Genomic DNA, 21,955 nt, shown 5'->3' with positions numbered 1-21,955 from the left:
AAGACCGACTGCCACACACTTGGGCAACAGTAAAAGAGAAATGACGGCTCCGTCGTCAGTTCTGGAAGCAGCAGACCACAATTCTAATCTTCGCTTCCGTGCCAAAATTGTGGTCCTCTTAACAAAATGTGTCATCTCTCTGTGCTACACTTTTTCATTTCTGAAGTGTCGAGATGTGGGTTAACGCAAAGTATTAGAAACTATAAAAACTGGACATTAGCATCCAAACCTTTCTAGTGGGTCGCACATTTAACCCAAAAGCAAAGAGTTCATTAGCAATAAATCTCTGCAAGTTTTGTTACGAGTCCACAACAACGTCCATAAAGCAGAAGTACCGGCAAGAGGCAATTCTCAATCAGTTCAGAGGAAACACACACAACATACCACCCGACTTGTGTACTTTATTTGCCCATACTTCAGTTCTACTCATAAGCAGGAAGCCAGCACCAGAGTTGCGTATGAAATGCAGTGATGCTATATGTAGCCCCGGCAGAAAAATAAACTTGCAACACATTGTTGTAAAGTCAAAGCACAAACACAACAAAAGGCCACACACAGGGGGGAATAATCGAAGCATGCCTACTATTCACAAAACATGATATATCACACACGAGTTCACAAAAGCAACAGAGGCCTACAATAACTAGCAGGACCAGCAAAGCCAGTAGACTGAAATATAACGACGGGAACTGGAAATGAGCAGATTCTAGTACTCTTAATGCCACTCTAGTATAATAATTAAGGCATTGTTTGGTGAAGGCAGAGAACAGAACCAGTATAGTGAGCAGATGCAAATATAAAGTGGAGAGGGTAGGCTGGCAGGTAGAATCGAATGAGTTGTGATACCCTTACTGGCATTCAAGTGTCCTTTTTTTATTGCTTTGTTTAGGGAGAATGGAGAGTAGATGCAGACCTTAAAATCTGGACATTATAGTTCGAATCCAATTGCAAGTAGATTTGGCTCTATTTTCTGCTAAAAAACAGCACTAAGTAAAAGGTCACATACAAGTATTACGTTATATAAATAAACAATGGTGTGTAAGACGACAGGAGAAGGAGCAGAAGAGATGCAACGATCGAGGCATGATGAAAGGACGGGTAACCAGAGATGATTGCCTGCCACCTTGTTTATTAAATAATTGCCTCATGCATGTTCCGTGACTTCCGTCCTGTCTGCAGCCCGTTAAATAAACAATGCTAAGGAAGACGACATGGGATGGGGCAGGAGAGAAGCAAGATCGGTGGAGGATGCAACGCGTAAAGAAATATTGAAAAATATTTTCTCTCCAACCGGCTGTGAGCACTGTTTCTTTTGGTACTTACATGAGGAGAAACCTCCACGTTCACAGTAGAGCGTGCGAGGAACTGGATACGGCTTGCAGGACTTTGCACGCACGCAGCATGACAATGCGACCGGGACATTATGAATACATTTTAAAGTCTAATAAACACAAACAAGCCCATTGCCACCTCCTCCCCCCTCCCAAAAAAAAAAAAGAACAGCACAAGCAGGGTATGATAGTATTAAGAAACAGTCCTACCTGGTCCCAGTCCTGGCTCCTTGCGAAGTGTGCACGGTTTCCTGATGGCAGCACAGCATGACGGGAACTGTGGTTTTACTTTGCGAGTGAAAGCCGTGTTAGATGCCACCGAAGGACATGTGCTCTTATTTTAGTAGCCGTTAGTATTACCCGCTCGGCCAGAAGTGTTACCAGATACGATTGGCTGCCATGCTTATTTAATAAACGCCTAATGTACATTTGAGGTCTCAGAGAATGGCAAAGTGGTAAAGCGGTGACAACCACGAAGTAGATTATATCCCGCTCCGCCAAAAGTTTAACCAGAGATGATTGCTGCCATGTTATTTTGTAATTAATTGCGTGAGGCAGTTCAAAATAAACATGGCAGGAGGGGGAGGCAAATGGTGTGCACTTTCGCGGCCGCTTTGATGTTCTCAGTGGCCGCGCGGCTCACGGAGAACATCAAAGCAGCTGCAAAATGATCAGGCAGGCTGCCAAATGGTGCACGCGCCCGGCGCACATGCACTGTAGTTGGCGGCCTGAAAGCACTGGTTTGCACTTCCAAATCCCCCTTTTACAAAAGCTCTCGCGAGAATAGCGCTAAAGCGCTGGCTCAGGCGAGACCTAAAAAGCACGTCAGTTCATCCTGTTACTTCCCAACCCTGACCTACTTCTTGGGTCCACCTTTCTTTCATCCTGCTGATAAACTGAACGGGGTCCTCATTAGGCTGCATAGATTGAGCCATGTGAAACTCAATGTCTGGCCTTTCAGGATACATTTTCCTCAGCTGATCCCAGACTTCTGTCAAGTTGAGTAGGGAGCACTCATACCTAGTCTCAGTGAGGGTAACATTACTCACTTCCAGCTTTCTGGAAAACAGTAACTGTCTCATCTCCTATAAGAGAGCTAAGTAAACTCTTTATGTCCACTACTGCAAAGTGATACCTGTTTGATTTTCAAAAGCTCTAATCCATTCCCTGATTCCTCTGTAATTGGTTCTCTTTTTTCATCTGTGGCCAAGGAACATAATAAGGTTCACCAGGTCGCTTTCATATCAGGAGCATCTGATACATGGGAGTGGCAGAATGTTGGGGGGGGGGGGTGATGTCTGTCATATTTTTGCCACACATACAAACATTTTCACATGAAGTGATAATCCCAGTCTGGATCTGCCTCACCATAAAGAATGCAATCCTCAGAATTCGCCATATCGCGTGGCTCAAAGGACCCTTCTTGTGGTCTTGGACTCATCTGTGGGGCTACATCTTCAGTCCATTCTACTAAATTGTCTGCATAGTGTAGAACACTGTACCAGCTATTTTCTCCTTCAGCAACTATCTTACGAGGGGTGAGAGCAGCACTGCACCAAACTTATTGAACACTTATCTGCTGCAGTGGTCTATCATGTAGTGTAAATCCTCCCATAACTTCACAAGATCCCATCCTGGAGTCTGGCTGGCATGTGTTCCCTGAAACCACAACCACTCAAGCTCTGTCGCTCTGGGTTTCCTAGCTTTAGAGAACATGCCATGCTTTCCTTCTCTAGTGCGATTAGGCAATCCCATTGCGCCCTTTGTATGATCAAAATCGATAAGGGTCCTTTTTTGAGTACTAAGGTCATAAGTTGAGTGCCTGGCCTATATGATTGAAGTATTTCACCCTTGTCATCTACACGCCTATGAATAGACTCTACTCTATTTGCCATCCTCCCAAACTTCCCTGAAGCTGTCCTGAAAGGCTATCATAATATCCTTCTCTCGCATCCCTTTTATCTTCACTTTGTGATAACCTTTCCTGAACACTTTCTGGTGAAACTATTACATCCCCTTCTCCCTTTGCCAAGATGATATATTACCTACACTCCTTCTAAACTCCTCATCTCTTCCTTGGGATACTAGCCATTGGACCATTCTAACAGCCCTATCTACATCATTATTCCATCTGGCACCACCTGCACCTCTTTGCTGTGGAGTAGACATTCACTCCCTAAATGCTCATCCTGTTGTGTCTCTTTTCTGTAACAAATGTGATGTTGCTAATAAAACATGTGAATGTTCATCACAGTCTCCTGGACCCCGCTCTTCACCTCTATCTTCCTGGGGAGAAACTGGATCTAAAGGCAGTGTAAGCTGCGCTTCTAAATGACTTGAAAACTGAGAGTCAGCCAACCTCACTTGCTATCTGGGAGTGCTCATGTGTCTTGGCTTTGACATCTGTGGGGCAATGCTAGGGGATCCCTTGGGGAATTGTGGAGAGGTCTCAACTTCAGGATCCTCAAAACCCATAGTGGCTTCCTTAGCTGTGTCAGTCGATATATAACAGGTACCTTAGAGGAAGTACTCATAGGATCATATGGAGGTGGGGGAGAGGACGGGGTACTAGCAGTATCAACATTTGAGAGGTCTTAAGACTTCTCACAAAAGACCTGTCATAAACCTAAAGTGGCTTTTCGCTTCTGCCATGTAGCTCCTGCACATTTACTCTTAAAGTATATGACAATTTGCTCTAATATTTTGTCATCAAATGTTCCCTCCTTTGGCCAGGGATACATGTGCTTCTAAGTAGCCTTACACTACTCTCTACAGTATTTATACAACCTCTTTTGGACACCTGGAAAGGTCTATTGCATGTGCTCAAAGGGAGTCTCCACAATCCCTTTGTATTTCTAACAACTATTCCAGTTTAACTTTTATCTGTCTACTGAATATTTCTTCTTTTTTTAATTTATTTTACACTTGTCCAATCTGAAGTGGTAAAGTGCAATGTCCCGTGGCTGCAATGAAAAGATGGACTCACAGGAGATGTTCTTCAGGCAGGACAGTGCATTGGAGGCATCCACAAGAGCACAGTGGCATGGAGGTTTGTTGAAAGCCAGAGGAGACACCATTTTGATTGGATTAATGGAATCATGCCAGGATGAGGGGGTGGATACAGATCAGGTTTATATAAGGGTTGGAGATAAAGCACTTTTAAAATGGAAACTATTAGTGGAGGAAATGAAAATGCAGAAAGAAGATGAGCTTGCATAGAGCAGTATATCAGGAGGGCAGTACGGGAAGAGGGATGTTCCAAGGCAAAAGGCTGTTATTAAAAATGAATGAGATCAATAAGAATGGTTCTGAGACTTGAGCTAAAGTGGATGGCTGACTAATATCCCTATTATTTATCTTACCCACTCATAAGTGCATGTGGACAACAAGGCAAATCTGGAAGTATGCCTGAATGGGAACATATACTGAGGAGGCAATGACTATATTAATTCTAGAGAATCTTGAATGGGCATGTATTAAAGGTCAAAGAGGAAAAGGGTTTTCCCATTTACTGTCAGATGGACATCATCCAAAGAGAAGGATAGATAGCCTTAGGTGTTCTTGCTCTGTCCAATAATCTGTCTTGCAATCTGTCTGGCTTTGCAATCCATCTGCTGCATCTCACCTGGTCTGTCTTGTAGGAACTTTCCGTATTTTACCTCACACTAACCTCAACATACCTTTTCATCCTCCACCTTATGCCCGAAACCTAGATATCAACAAGCATTTGAAATCTTGAAACAACTCTCTATGAAATTGGCGCAAGAACAAAATCATCGCTAAGCTTAACCCATACAAGCATGCCTCCTGCTCACTATGTGATGCCCTTGACAGGCTAAATCCTCATGCTCTCTAAAGCCCACGTCCTCACTACAGCATCATCCACAACGGCTAACATACACCATCGGTGACGTTCTTTTTCACCCACACTCATTTATCCATGACTATTCTTTATCAGCTAATGACTTTGTGACACACTTTTTAGCAAAAATTACCACTATATGGGTCACTGTGAATAAACTATTCTTTCCCTCACCTCCACACTCTTATATCCCACTACACATTAGTACCACTCATCAGTGCTAATCATCAGCGCCACTCATCAGCACCACTCATCAGCATTTTCATGCCTTGTGACAACATATGTCAGTAAACTCATTCCTATAGTACTGGTTGCCAGCTCATCTTGTTTCATCTGACTATCAGCCCTTAGACTATGTAACCTAATTCTTTTACACCCTATGTTGGATTATTGGTTGAGGGGGTGCCTAAACCATTGCATAGTCAAAAATATACTGTACATAGCATTTCATTGCAATAATAATTAAAATCTGTATTTAAAACAATGTTTATATCATGTACAGAATATCATCACACACCTGGCTCAATATTGTCAACCACATTTGTTTCATATATAAAACAATGGCTCTAATTTGTACAAACACAGGGTTAACTATTACGCTTGGAAGATTTATTGTTAATTTCCGTTTGTTGCTGCCAGACAGTACTCAATACTGTGGATGTTATTTCATAAATCATGTAGACGTATTTCATCACCTACATTCACAAAGCATTTTGTGATATTTTTACTGCTGCTTTCTGAGGCTTGAGCTTGTAAAACGTTTTATGTCCGCTGGCAAAACATGTAAGGCCTTTGTAACCTCATCAGTACCTGTGCTACACGAGCCTGCAAGATTGGTTTTGAAACTTTTGATTTGTCCCTTCTACGTAGACTCTCAGGCATAATGTATGACTGAGAATATACCTGGAAAGAGCATAGTATAATATTCAAAACAAGCATTGGTAAAACCAGTATGTTTCGGCAGTCCAAGAGTTATTGATGTGGTCAATGTCTTTTAGCCATGTGCAGGTCAGCAGGAGTTAAGGAGCTGCCGTTGACGATTAGGAGCATAGAAGATGCAATTGTATCTAATTAAGACCTATGTTCTTTTGCAAAACGAATGTTTCAAAAGCTTAAGTGCCACTTGACACCACCATCACGGATACCTTCCCTTCATGCTCTGTTTTAGCAGAGACAGTTGTTTGGGTTTTATATTCTCAGATACATCAGAAGGGGTCTCTGATACCTGGCTGAACTAACAAAGACTCTAAGGGTGGTACTACACAGAGTGCACCGGGTACTTTGGTATTACAGAAGGGGCAGCAGATGCTATGCCGATTGTGCTGATGCACATAAAACGCCAGCGTTACCTTCAGGGGGCGTTCCCTCATTTGCATGGGGGTGTGCCGCATGCAAAGGAGGGAATCCCTTTTCCTCTGCGCCCGCACCATATTACAGACACGGGTGCAGAGGCAAAGAAGTTCTTAGGGGGCGCACTGACAGTGCACCTCCTAAAAGGTGGAACACTTTTAGGGTGCCCCCTGAGAGCAGACCTCTGGAAGGGGGAAAGGGGTCTTATGGACCCCCAGACACAATGTTGCAGGCGGGTGCAGTCACTGACTGCACCCGCCTGCAAGGGGGTGCCTATTCCTCTTTAAAATTGAGGGCAGATTGCTGCCTGCACAGTGAGGCACGGATCGGCTGCAAAGCAGCCGCTCTGTTTTTCACGGGAACGCGCTGCCCCCAATGCAGCACAAGTTTGCAGCTGCCTTGGGGGCAGCGCTTTCCCCATAATGCGGCGCATTTTCCTTCATTGCACTGGGCGCACCGTTTTAAAGGTGCACCTAGCGCAATGAAGGAAAATGCACCTCATGTGTAATGCAACCCTCGGTGTCCAGTCTTTGAGCGCCAAACATCCACTTAGAAGCGAATTTAGGGGCATATGATCAAGAACGGCGTTAAAATTATCGCTGCTTTAGCAACAGTAAACTGCCGCTAAAGCGGCGAAAATGGCCTTGATAATATGCCCTTGAGAATTCCCATAAAAGCCCAGGTTCACACCAGAACATGGGCTTCTATTGGAGTCCTCAAGGGCATATTATCAAGCCTATTATCGCCGCTTTAGCGGCAGTTTCCTGCCGCTAAAGCAGCGATGATTTTAACGCCGTTCTTGATAATATGCCCCCAAGTAGTTAATTATCTTAGTACTAATTTTGTAAGGGCTAGTAAACGAATCACCGGGTCTGCAACGTAAAATAAGCCATTTTTAAAATGGCAGGTGCTGGTTTCTGCAGAGGCGCCATGACCAGGCCTCATGAAATGCAGAGGTAACGGGAACATTATCACACACGAACAATAACTATTGACCACACCATGGCTGGTGTGGGAAAATGACATTCATCGTAGATTTAAACGGAGGGAGCTCGAGTTTCGCGGCATGCCTGCGGCACAATTATCCTACATTTTAATCGGGTCTTCTTTTTGTTTACTAAGACAAAGGTAAAGGCAGATGAAGGTAGGGTTAAAGCGGGCATGCTGTTATAATCTCAGTCAGTGTGCCATTAGAAACGAGTGGCCAAATATCAAAACTTTAAAATTATTCCAAACTCCTCTTTTCAGTGCATGAGCGCTTTTTCAAACATGTCAAGTGAAATTCGTTGAGCAAAGATGCGACAGTTACGCTTTCCCACAGCGCCAGGTTTAATCTTTTGGCTAGGAGCTTACAAACCACGATTTTCGCACCGATTTCATTGTTTAAATTGTGTAGCACTTTTATGGGTTGGCACTCAATATTGCAGATGAATGATTAATTTTTCCCTCGCTTGGCAAACGCCTGTCTATGTGCCTCCTCACTTAAAACTCGCCACGTTGTGCGCTAAAATAGTTCTTGTGCAATCAAGGAACAGTAAAAAGTAAATCGGTGCTTTGAGCAAAATAAAAATACTTTGTTCAAGAAACATTGCAGAGATTTTTACACACGTGCACTCTTGATAATTCCCTCTTTCAACTTGGAAGTTAGTGTAAACGTTGCAACAACAAAAACCCAAAAGCCCGGTCGTACAGAACATCTGCACCACTGCAAGCAGGGAGAGAACCGTTTTCAATGTTTTGTTTGACAAAGATGTGCCAGGCATGCGTTTTTGCCTGCTGCTGCGTAGGTTCAAGGGATGTATTTCTGCTGTCATGTGCCACCTTTGCTTCACTGAGTAATATGCAGAGCCAAAAGGGCATCAGCATTTCTGTGCTGCGAATTTAAAATACAGATGAGATTATAATTCTTGGCCACTGGCCAAGTATTCGGAAAACTGTCATGACTCCAGTGGAACAGCGGGCAGACATGGATGTGCTTTTATATGAACGGGATGCTGTCGGTTTTAGGAAAGAGGTGTTATTACAAGTGGATGAAGCATTCTAGAGATCTGAGAATCTTCACAATTTCATGCATAACCTCAAATAGAAAAAGTAAGGATTTGTATGTACATATAAATCCGAGTAAGAATATTGGTATAGAATTGGTAGAGCCACTGTTCACCCTGTATTAGCATTGACGCCTTCACAGAAAGGGAAGGATGTCACTGGGTACACAGGGCAGCGGAATTTACGGTAACGCATATTGAAAAGCATTGGTTCACAGTGATGAACCCTGCAAGGTCAGCTGGTATAGCTGAAGAAGGGACTTGCGGGCGCAAGTAAAGCTAGTTTATTGTTACCGATTACACTTCGGGGTGGGGCGGGGGGGAATTGACATTGAAAGAGGGGGCCTGTCAAAGTTCAAACTGGGAAGGGTAACTGGAAAGTAAAACCATGGATGCAAATGGCAACCAGGTGTGACTACTGTCCCAGGTGGTATCATAGACATGAATCATACATTGTCCTGTTAAGCGCAGACAGCTTTAGACCATCTCAGTACGGTGGAGACCTCATCAGTGCCATCTGTAGAACCAATCCTTAACTGACACTCCTATGTTTATCAACGGACTATAACGTCATAGACAGTACTCGTTCGCTCTGCAGTTAAGCGTTGTTATGGTCTGCATGGTGGTTCACAACAATGCATATCGGAAGTGTCATCTGAAAATGAAGATAGCCCTCCGATAAGACCGGGCCTGGTTGCCAGAAGCCACAAAGACAGTCTTCAAGACCAGCTATGACAAACTCACCAGTAGAGCAATCACCCCTGTAATGCCATCCACGTTTGCACAGATCTCCTCAACCACGAATTACCACTGTATCATGGGCTGAAGAAAACAAACACCAGCGCAGCCAGCCGGTGACCCAGCACGGGAGTGAGTCACTGCTGGGCACGATGGGGCATGTAGTCCTTGCAGCGCTCGTGCGGCAAAAGAAGCATGTTTAAATAGCATATGGAACTGCATGTCCCAGCAGGCAGTGCACACAGCACTTAACAGGGCAGCAGGGGAAGCTTGGGTGTTTGAAAGTGGAGGCCGGGGCGAAACAGGTGCCCTCAGAAAACAGTTTCTAACATTTGACCTCGGTCTTTGAATGCACAGCAAATGTAACGAGATAAGAACATGATTTACAGCCCTGTTTACTGTAATAGAACTAGCACCTCGGAGTGACTGAAAACATTAAGCACTGGTGTGAGGTGCTCTTAGACAAAACAAAAAGTAGTCCCTTCTAAAGTTTCTAAAAAGGGGCAAGTGTAAAGTTACATGTAATGGGGAAGTTGTCTCTGGGAGGGAACAGCCCACGAAAAGGAGGGACAAATGGGACAGATTAACCACTTGGAAGAATGAATTTTTAAAGGACACTTAAAGAAACAAATGAAAAGCAATTGGAGGGCTGTAAGCTCACAAAGTATATACAACATATCTTGAAAAGACAGCGCAAGCGCTGTCTAGCCTCGACTTTATAAGTGGAGCATACAAGTGAAGCAAGATTCTATACACAGCTTAAAAAATGATAAATCGTTGTGAAATTGCATACCTAGATATTTTAGGTCTGACGTATGCCAATACCTTTTGCTTTTTGTTTCTAAACAACATGCAGAATACCAAGTATACCTGGGGGGAGCACTTTGAGTAAGTCTCCTTCACCCTCTGGCTTCTTTTTCTCAGAACACTTTAGCCATAGCCTTTGGCTTAAAACAATCAATCACATCTTCAATAATCCACCAGAGTATTTTAACCCCATGGTTTTTCGATTGGCTGTTTGGGTGTTTCATTCCACCTGCTGTGGGATGCATGATGGACAATTTTACATTTTAAAAGTACGGAAACTCTTCATGCTTTTTGCCACATTCATTTAGTTATGTTAAACCAGAATTTTTCTTGACTGTAGAATCTGTTTATTGGATGATTTTTGTTAGCACTTACAGCCTGATTCACAAAGAGTCCTTGCACTTGTGGCAGAGGCCCCACACTCATGGTGGGGTCTCTACACTGGAGTTACCCATTGTTGTGGTCCCGCCACCACAACTGCGCGCCATCCGTGCAGGGGCCCTTTGTGAATTTGCCTCTTAGAGTGCAACTATTTATACCGTGTGTCAAATGATTGTAATTGCTGAAATCACCTTGAAACAGTATTATACTTACTTTATTGTTTTAGCTTTCCAAGATGCCTGCCAATGTTAAGAATTGACCTGTAACCATCTGGACACGTTGTTGTATATTGACAGTGTATGATTGTCTTACCATTCAATTGTTTTAAACAAATTTTGCTATTGGGCGTTCTGTTTGAGTCTTCTGAGTTTTTTCAAGTGATGATAAATTCTATGACATTATTGAAAAATAGAACTGGTTAAAGGTTACTGCTGTCATTTTCAACATCAGCATGTATTTGGTTACTTAATTCCTTTGTCATAAAAAAATTCATTCTAAAGGCCCCCTCACCCCCGCCAAAAAAGCACTATTAGAGAGATCTTTATGCTAAATAGTTTTTGTTTACTGTGATTATTGCTTCTCAAAGTGTATATGTAGAACACTTCATATTGTGTCTCGGATTTCCATATACTTTAAACTAAAGCAACTATTTGAGATGTGAGGGGCACTGCCACACGCCACATCTGTTTTTATATGTGCAAGATGACTTACAAGTTTTGAGAAAGCGACCATGGTGTGTGATAAAGTCTCTGACTGCAGAAATGCTTTTTGAATGACTTTGCGACATTAAAGCTAGACCTGCTGGCTTTGTAAAAGTGTGATCTTTAACTGCCTGTTGTACTAGTCATTTTGGTATTCACTCCACCTATTTAATGATCTCCTGTATCTTTAAATTGGGCTACATGGTGATATGCTGTATAGTACAATATATGCTGTAATATATTTGATTGCATGCCATTCAAATATGTGTATCTAAAAATCAGTTAACAATAATGATGTGTTTCCTTTTTTACAGTTACAAGCTAAGTCTTCAGAACTAAATGCTGAATGTACGGAAGCAAAGAAAAAACTTGCAGAGGTAAATCTTCTAAAATGCCTTTCAGCGTGTTTATCTCGTACGACGATTTTAAGGTTTGTTACAGATACATACATACATACATACATACAGACAGACAGACAGACAGACAGAGGGTCCTGTTTTCCAATTCACCCTGTTAAACACTCAACACTGACATCTGCTCAGACCTGCAAGTCTCTAATTTAAATCTTTGTAAGGCCAACTCGTCTTCCATTCTCCCAAGAACGGTCAACTAATCACAATTTAATTGCAAAACACCATCTGCTATTTATGTCTCTTAGACACTGCAAAACTGCAATTTGAAGCTCCACATAAAACAAATCGCTAGCAGCTGTATGTTTTATATACCCTCTTGTGTTTTCTGGCTACAGTATTAACCCTATCCACGGTATTCCCCTTATTCGCTGTGTTCACCCTAACCATGGTATTCACCCTATCGATGGTATTCACCCTATCCATGGTATTCACCCTATCCACGGTATTCACCCTGTCAGCGGTATTCACCCTATCTGCTGTATTCACCCTGTCAGCGGTACACACCCTGTCAGCGGTACACACCCTATCCGCGGTACACACCCTATCCGCGGTACACACCCTATCCGCGGTACACACCCTATCCGCGGTACACACCCTATCCGCGGTACACACCCTATCCGCGGTACACACCCTATCCGCGGTACACACCCTATCCGCGGTACACACCCTATCCGCGGTACACACCCTATCCGCGGTACACACCCTATCCGCGGTACACACCCTATCCGCGGTACACACCCTATCCGCGGTACACACCCTATCCGCGGTACACACCCTATCCGCGGTACACACCCTATCCGCGGTACACACCCTATCCACGGTATCCACCCTATCCACGGTATCCACCCTATCCGCGGTATTCACCCTATCCGCGGTATCCACCCTATCCACGGTATCCACCCTATCCACGGTATCCACCCTATCAGCGGTATCCACCCTATCTGCAGTATTCACCCTAACCAAGGTATCCACCCTATCTGCGGTATTCCCCCTATCTGCGGTATTCCCCCTATCTGCGGTATCCACCCTATCTGCGGTATCCACCCTATCTGCGGTATCCACCCTATCTGCGGTATCCACCCTATCTGCGGTATTCACCCCATCTGCGGTATTCACCCCATCTGCGGTATTCACCCTATCTGCGGTATTCACCCTATCTGCGGTATTCACCCTATCCGCAGTATCCACCCTATCCGCAGTATCCACCCTATCCGCAGTATCCACCCTATCCGCAGTATCCACCCTATCCGCAGTATTCACCCTATCCACTGTATTCACCCTATCCGCAGTATTCACCCTATCCCTGGTATTCACCCTATCCCTGGTATTCACCCTATCTGCAGTATTCACCCTATCTGCAGTATTCACCCTATCCGCAGTACACACCCTATCCGCGGTACACACCCTATCCGCGGTACACACCCTATCCGCGGTACACACCCTATCCGCGGTACACACCCTATCTGCGGTACACACCCTATCTGCGGTACACACCCTATCTGCGGTACACACCCTATCTGCGGTACACACCCTATCTGCGGTACACACCCTATCTGCGGTACACACCCTATCCGCGGTACACACCCTATCCGCGGTACACACCCTATCCACGGTACACACCCTATCCGCGGTACACACCCTATCCGCGGTACACACCCTATCCGCGGTACACACCCTATCCGCGGTACACACCCTATCCGCGGTACACACCCTATCCGCGGTACACACCCTATCCGCGGTACACACCCTATCCGTGGTACACACCCTATCCGCGGTACACACCCTATCCGCGGTACACACCCTATCCGCGGTACACACCCTATCCGCGGTCCACACCCTATCCGCGGTCATCACCCTATCCGCGGTCATCACCCTATCCACGGTATCCACCCTATCCACGGTATCCACCCTATCAGCGGTATCCACCCTATCAGCGGTATCCACCCTATCTGCAGTATTCACCCTAACCAAGGTATCCACCCTATCTGCGGTATTCCCCCTATCTGCGGTATTCACCCTATCTGCGGTATCCACCCTATCTGCGGTATCCACCCTATCTGCGGTATTCACCCCATCTGCGGTATTCACCCTATCTGCGGTATTCACCCTATCTGCGGTATTCACCCTATCCGCAGTATCCACCCTATCCGCAGTATCCACCCTATCCGCAGTATCCACCCTATCCGCAGTATCCACCCTATCCGCAGTATTCACCCTATCCACTGTATTCACCCTATCCGCAGTATTCACCCTATCCCTGGTATTCACCCTATCCCTGGTATTCACCCTATCTGCAGTATTCACCCTATCTGCAGTATTCACCCTATCCGCAGTACACACCCTATCCGCAGTACACACCCTATCCGCGGTACACACCCTATCCGCGGTACACACCCTATCCGCGGTACACACCCTATCCGCGGTACACACCCTATCCGCGGTACACACCCTATCCGCGGTACACACCCTATCCGCGGTACACACCCTATCCGCGGTACACACCCTATCCGCGGTACACACCCTATCCGCGGTACACACCCTATCCGCGGTACACACCCTATCCGCGGTACACACCCTATCCGCGGTACACACCCTATCCGCGGTACACACCCTATCCGCGGTACACACCCTATCCGCGGTACACACCCTATCCGCGGTACACACCCTATCCGCGGTACACACCCTATCCGCGGTCCACACCCTATCCGCGGTCCACACCCTATCCGCGGTCCACACCCTATCCGCGGTCCACACCCTATCCGCGGTCATCACCCTATCCGCGGTCCACACCCTATCCGCGGTCATCACCCTATCCGCGGTCATCACCCTATCCGCGGTATTCACCCTATCCACGGTATTCACCCTATCCACGGTATTCACCCTATCCACGGTATTCACCCTATCCACGGTATTCACCCTATCCACGGTATTCACCCTATCCGCTGTATTCATCCTATCTGCAGTATTCACCCTATCCGCAGTATTTTACTTATCCAGGGTATCCACCCTATCCTCGGTATCCACCCTATCCACGGTATCCACCCTATCCACGGTATCCACCCTATCCACGGTATCCACCCTATCCACGGTATCCACCCTATCCACGGTATCCACCCTATCCGCAGTATTCACCCTATCCGCAGTATTCACCCTATCCGCAGTATTCACCCTATCCGCAGTATTCACCCTATCCGCAGTATTCACCCTATCCCTGGTATTCACCCTATCCCTGGTATTCACCCTATGTGCAGTATTCACCCTATGTGCAGTATTCACCCTATCTGCAGTATTCACCCTATCTGCAGTATTCACCCTATCTGCAGTATTCACCCTATCTGCAGTATTCACCCTATCCGCAGTACACACCCTATCCGCGGTACACACCCTATCCGCGGTACACACCCTATCCGCGGTACACACCCTATCCGCGGTACACACCCTATCCGCGGTACACACCCTATCCGCGGTACACACCCTATCCGCGGTACACACCCTATCCGCGGTACACACCCTATCCGCGGTACACACCCTATCCGCGGTACACACCCTATCTGCGGTACACACCCTATCTGCGGTACACACCCTATCTGCGGTACACACCCTATCTGCGGTACACACCCTATCTGCGGTACACACCCTATCTGCGGTACACACCCTATCTGCGGTACACACCCTATCTGCGGTACACACCCTATCCGCGGTACACACCCTATCCGCGGTACACACCCTATCCGCGGTACACACCCTATCCGCGGTACACACCCTATCCGCGGTACACACCCTATCCGCGGTACACACCCTATCCGCGGTACACACCCTATCCGCGGTACACACCCTATCCGCGGTACACACCCTATCCACGGTATCCACCCTATCCACGGTATCCACCCTATCCACGGTATCCACCCTATCCACGGTATCCACCCTATCCGCGGTATCCACCCTATCTGCGGTATTCCCCCTATCTGCGGTATTCCCCCTATCTGCGGTATCCACCCTATCTGCGGTATCCACCCTATCTGCGGTATCCACCCTATCTGCGGTATCCACCCTATCTGCGGTATCCACCCTATCTGCGGTATCCACCCTATCTGCGGTATCCACCCTAACCAAGGTATCCACCCTATCTGCGGTATTCACCCTATCTGCGGTATTCACCCTATCTGCGGTATTCACCCTATCTGCGGTATTCACCCTATCTGTGGTATTCACCCTATCCGCAGTATCCACCCTATCCGCAGTATTCACCCTATCCGCAGTATTCACCCTATCCACGGTATTTCCCTCCACTCCTCACACATGACCAAACATGTGACATCACTGTTACATTTCCTGATGCATGTTCCCATTCCAGAGCTTAGTCCGGCAAGCATAAATTATTCTTGACACCTTCCAACAATGGCTGAAATTGAGAGACCTGTTAATGAAAACTAAGCTCATGCACATGTCCATACTTCAGAGGAATACATTGATGTGTGCTCTTCCTTGTATCATTCAGCAGTCGTGTTTTCTGCTAAATGCTTCTTGCAAAGCTGTCTCTCTCCCTCCTTTGGTAAGTCTCCTAATAGAGACGGATATGCCCAATAGGAACGACTGGCCAATGGAGGAAAATAATTCATAGGCGGACATCCTTTTTATCACACGTATGCTGACCTTTATCTAGACAACAAAATATGAATGGTCTTGACACTTCACCAAAAATTGTACATTTGTTACCCCCTTATGCCCTTCTGCAGAGGGAGTTTTTTCCTTTATCTTTGTGTGCAGAAAGCAATGGAAGTGCTTGAACTATGCTTGCATACTGCTGAATCAAAGTCCAATATTTTGATGGAAATCTTACAACATTCTTCGGTGGCTCCAGATACCATTTATGAAAGTGCTAATGGAGCCTGTTTTGGCTGCAGGGGGAAATCCTTCCTGGGCCTACACAGTTGCTATAAGCCTGTGTCTTCTGATTCGGAGTTCTTGTCAACTCGCTGATCCCCAGAGCGTTTGTTGGTTCAAACGTCATTCCCCACGGTCTCCTCCGGATCCTGAGTCTAAACGATTTGACTGCATAGGCAGGAAACTTATTGCTTTGCCTGTCTATTTCCACACACTCCCTATGCCAAGTGCCATCTGAATATCCATACTATGTGGCAATTGTTGTAAATGACAGTGATTTGACTTCCTCACCATATGAAAAACTCTACTCTGATCTGGTGAGCGACAGTTTGGGCGGCCTAGATTCTGCCAACTTGATTCACAGCAGTCATTCTCTACTGGTGTGTCTTGATGAGTGCCTCAGACTTTTCGGAGATGTGTAGACAGCCAGTGGCGGTCCATAATATGGCTCAGCAGTGAGCAGGCACACACTCACTTCCACCTACTTGCACCCATCAGATCACATGCACACTCACTCACACCCATTCATTCACAAGCGCATGCACACACACCCATCCTTCACAAGCGCATGCACAGCTCCATTCATAGCATGCATGCACAAATATACATACATACATTCATACATACACACAGGCATCCAACGTTCAACAAACACTTGCCGGGCTGTGGCGGTGACACTGACTGGAGAAGTAAAGAGGCCTCAGTAATACCATGCAGCTTAGGGGAAGGAATGGACTGATGGAAATCACAACACCTCTTCTTATTGGCTGACCTTGTCATAGGTCAGCTAATGAGAGGAGCACCTTCCCTAACTCGTCACATAGTGGGATGGGGTCTGTTAGAAACTGAGTTTCTGGTTGACTGGTGTGTGAGCCGTGCTCAAGCAGCAACCACAATCCTAGTCGGGGTAAGGCAAAAGGAAATCCCAAATTAACCCATGTACAACCCCTTGGCAGCTTGTCACAGAGCAATCAGGCTTATATTAGAGGCAATGTGTATAGTATTTGTGCAACACTTCAAACAGTGAAAACACAACACAAAACGGATCTCACACCAAGCTAGAAAATAGAGCAAACTTAATAAATTAAAACATGGCAAAGATCCAATTAGTAGATCCGGATATATTCAGTTTTAAAGTTTTATGTCAAAATAGCACCAAAAAGCACAAAGTGCCAACTGAGGATATCTGGTCTCACCGGACCGGGATAATGTCACAAGTTTAGGCCGACTTCTAAGAAGTGCGGACCGGCTACAGGGACCCAGTTAGGCCAGCTGAACAAAGTACCTAAATCCAGGTTGCGCAGCGTTGTGTATATCCGCGTTGAGTATGTGCTGCACAGCCAAACTGATGCATTGGTTCTGAGATGCTGCGAGGCAATGGTGTGAGGTCTTGTTGCGTCATCGTCGAGGATCATTTCAATGGGGCTTGCGATGCGAAGTCTGGCATTGGGGATGTTGCTTGCAGCTGGTAGTGCATATTTTCGGAGGCGCTGCAATGCCGACTCGGGTGTCGTCGCTGAGGCTGCCGTCAACAAGAGATGCGAGAACCTGGGTTGTGAATGCACTGCACCATTTGGACAATGTGTCAGTTCAGAGGACTGCAAGGCAATGAGTGTCTTTGGGATGGGTCCAATCCAAGGAGCACTGGCGATGCAGCGATTCTGTTGCGGAATGCCCCGCTAAGAAGAGGAGATGCATCTGTCCTGCTCAAGGATGCGCTGCTCAGCAGAGAAGATTAGTCAGTTCTGCTTGGAGATGTGCTGCTCAACAGAGAAGATGCATCGGTTTCGCTGGCAAGCACCTTAGGCCCACTTCCAAGTGTCCATGACTGGGGTGGCACCACTTGGCAGAGTCCAGGTGCAGAAGCAAGGTTCTTGGAAGCCTGTTATGTCCCTGAGGCTTCAGATCAGGAGGCCAGCTAACTAGCCCTTGGAGTCACTCTGGGTTCTAGTTTCAAGAGATGCATGTTTAGTCCTTCTCACCCAGACAAGAAGGCAGCACAGCAGTTTTGTCAGAGCAGCAGTCCAGCAGATTGTCAGTCCTTCAGCAGCACAGCAGTCCTCCTTGCTGGCAGAGTGTTCACAGGTCCAGAAGCAGTGGCGGCTCCTCCGCTAAGTTAGAGGAGCGTTGCCCCACTTTTTTAAAGTAGTTTAACTAAGGAACAATACTATGATAATAGTGTGATGTTATCTTTTTATTGTTTGCATCTGCTTTGGAGGTGGCGGGCGGGGCTGCTCTGCTCTCAGAGCAGGGCACGGGAGGAGTGGTTTGCTCACTCCTAAGTGCACAGTGACGCTTTGACTGGCCCTCTTGGGCCGGCCAAACTGTCATGCGCACTTTGCATGTTTTCCATGCAGGCTGCATTACAGCCTGCTTGCTGAACATGCCCAGGCCTCCAATTCTCATCAGAGCATCGAGCCATGGCGCTCAGACCAATCACAATACTGCATTGCATCATTGTTATTTGTCAGGGGAGCCTGGGTGCTTACCAATCACAATGCTGCATTGCAGCTTTGTGATTGGTCTGGGGTGCCTGGCAGTGCTTCATGGTTCTGCCAAGTCCGACGGGGGACAGACGCGGAACGGGCGATAAGGTAAGTGGTTTTATTTTTTTTACATCCCACCACCCCCGATCCGTGCCGGCCGTCACTTTCCAGAAATGTACTGAATTGGTGGTGTCAGAGGTCCTATTGTTATACACAGTTGTGCTTCTGAAGTGGGTAGAAGCTTCTAGAGGCATGTTGTTAAAGTGCACAGATACTGTGACTTCCCTGGCTTCAGATTAACTATAGGGGGTATGCAGTCCCTTGTGTGGAGAAAGGACACAGCCTATTCAGATGTAAGTGAGGCTGGGCCCAGCTCCTCCCTCCCATCTTGTCAGTGATGGCCCATTTAGTCACAGCTAAGCTTGCGTTCTGTGTGGCTGTCAAGGAGGAATACACAAAGGCCAACTATACCCTGTCATGTGTCCAGAGACAGGCTGTAGGCACCAAATGGCTAAGGCAAGAATATGCCAACTTTCTAAAATTGGCATTGTCAGGATTCAGCTTTAAAGTCAGTCTTCACCATAAGCTAGTATTTTAAATTATGATTCCAGAGACACCAAACATGATCCAGTAGTCTCTTCCAATTTGGAAATTACACTCATAAAATGTAATAAGGCAACTCCAGTGTTATCCTATGGGAGAGATAGGCTTTGCAGTTGTGAAAAACGAATTTGAGAGTGTTTCACTACCATGACATGTAAAACTTGAAAGTAGATGTCCAACTATTTAGATACTTGCACCCTGCTCTTGGGGTTGTGGCTAGGGACGACCTTAGGGGTGGCTTATATGTATTAAAAAGGGAGGTTTGGGCCTGGCAAAATGTTTATTTTGCCACGTCGATATGACAGTTTACAACTGCACATACAGGCTCTACAGTGGCAGGCCTGAGATATGTTTAAAGGCTACTTAAGTGGGTGGCACATTCAGTGCTGCAGACCTACTGGTAGGATTTAATTTACAGGCCTTGGGCACATGCAGTGCACTTTTCTGGGGACTTATAAGAAAATCAAATATGCCAATTAGGTATGAGTCAATGTTACCATGTTTTAGGAAAAGAGCACAAGCACTTTAGCACTGGTTAGCAGTGACAAAGTGCACAGAGTCCTCAGGCCAGCAAAGTCAAAGTCAGTAAAAACAGGAGTTTTGAAGGTAAAAGGTTAGGGGAGAACCCAACCAAGGATGCCAGGTTTAACAGGGTCAGTGAGAGTTGCTGATCTCCCCCAATTCTGTGACGATGCTTGATTGATAGATAACCAGCCCTCTGCACTTCAAGTATTGAAACTGAAGCACCCAGGGTGAGGGTCGCCTAAGTTTGCTGGACGGATGAGGTCACGCCCTCAGGGCTGTGAAATCTCCAGTCCAACAAGGCTTAACTCAGACTGCCAAGCGCCTGCGCATAAGTGCTTTTAAAGCGCCGATCTCAAACATGATGATTGAGAAAAGATCGGCCTGAAAAACACTCATCATGTTTGGAAAAAGGGAGGGGTGTTGGGGCCTTTCCACCCTTAATAATGGGCCGCACTCTTGGCAGGATTAGTAGGTATACCTTTCTATGATAAGGGGCGCCTCGAGGAGATGGTAATTCCTACGGGATTGCTTCAAGAATAATTGCACCATGGCATGTCCACCAGTACTGACCTTTCCAGCAAAGCTGCTCGGCCAGCATTACCGTCACTTCCAGTGCTTCTACAGGTGACAATCTTCAAAGTAATAGCCACTTTCCCAGCAGGTCCAGCACCCTCAGCATTGCTGCTTTGCTGCGCCTTTAGACATATAGGTGGACCTAAAAGAAGCAATAACTCCAGCATTAGCAGCTCCAATATCCCAGATCTTTGATTGGGCTCAATATTTTACTTTTTTCTTTATCCCAGAGAAGAATGGCGGGCTAAAACCCATTTTGCACCTACTCCTGTTAAACATGTTTGTTCCACAGAATAGGATCAAAATATACTGTACTTTAGCCAGTTCCTGGTAGCCGTCAATGTGTAGTATTCATGTTATCCATGGCTTGCCAGAATGCTTAGTTTCATCTGCTGATCCTTACTGCTCCCAGGTGTTACCTTTCGTTCACCGAAGTGTCCAATCACTACCATTATGCAGTACCATCTTTTGAACTAACAGCTCCACTAGTCTTTACCCAAGTCTTGGCCATGGTGGCCGCTTCCAAGAAAAGGTCAGTGGTCCATGTATCTCAATACTTTGAGGACTGGCTGTTGAAATCCCTTGACCGGGTCTTGAACCATTGCCAGCACCCCATGACCGTCCTGCACTTGCTTGACTTTTCCATCAATGCTCAGAAGTAGCACTTTATCCCTAATTCAAGGACGACCTTTACAGGGACAGCATTGGATCTGACCTGTATGAAGGCTTTTCATCCACCTCAAGGGATTGAAGATATTTGGAAAATAATTCAGAAGTTTCTGAAATAGGCTCTGATACAAATCTAAAAGCCTTCTGCCTTGAAGTGCTTGTGCATCATATGGATCTTGAAGTGCTCGTACAGCATGTGGGTGCTGAATGTAAACTGTGTTCGGGGCTCCAGCATCAAGGGAGTCTCTCAGCTCGGGTGAAGATATTCCACATTGTGCATTTGGTCCTTCATTGGCGGATATGCCCTCCAATATGATGATAGGTTGTCCCTTCAGTCTACGACAGTTGCATGGCACCATTGTTACAGAGGCCTCCTCTTTTGATAAGGTCATCTCTTCTGAGAAGATGACTTTGCATGACCTTTAGTTTGCATCTGTTGCAGCTGCGCCTAAGTGTGCTGGATTTACCGTGGTCTGGCTTGCCCTGTAGGCCTTTCTCCCTTAAATTGCATGGAACAACGCTCAAATCCTGTCAGTCAACACGGCCACCGGCCATTTCATCAACACGGGTACGGGTTCTTGGACCCT

General features: G+C 46.2%; 1 protein-coding gene across 1 annotated transcript in view; it reads left to right on the top strand.

The window, feature by feature from the left end:
* Positions 1–21,955, top strand: part of CCDC93 (CCC complex scaffolding subunit CCDC93) — a 1,072,960-nt gene that overhangs the window by 524,873 nt on the left and 526,132 nt on the right. Inside the window, exon 13 of the mRNA XM_085647463.1 lies at positions 11,530–11,592. Within this exon, the coding sequence (XP_085503589.1) occupies positions 11,530–11,592 (63 nt within the window). The remainder of the gene's footprint in view (positions 1–11,529; positions 11,593–21,955) is intronic.

This window comes from Triturus cristatus, chromosome 3_2 (genome assembly GCF_964204655.1).
Source record: "Triturus cristatus chromosome 3_2, aTriCri1.1, whole genome shotgun sequence".
NCBI lineage: Eukaryota > Metazoa > Chordata > Amphibia > Caudata > Salamandridae > Triturus > Triturus cristatus.
The sequence above is the reverse complement of the archived record's forward strand: the minus strand, read 5'-3'. Positions and strand labels throughout refer to the sequence as shown.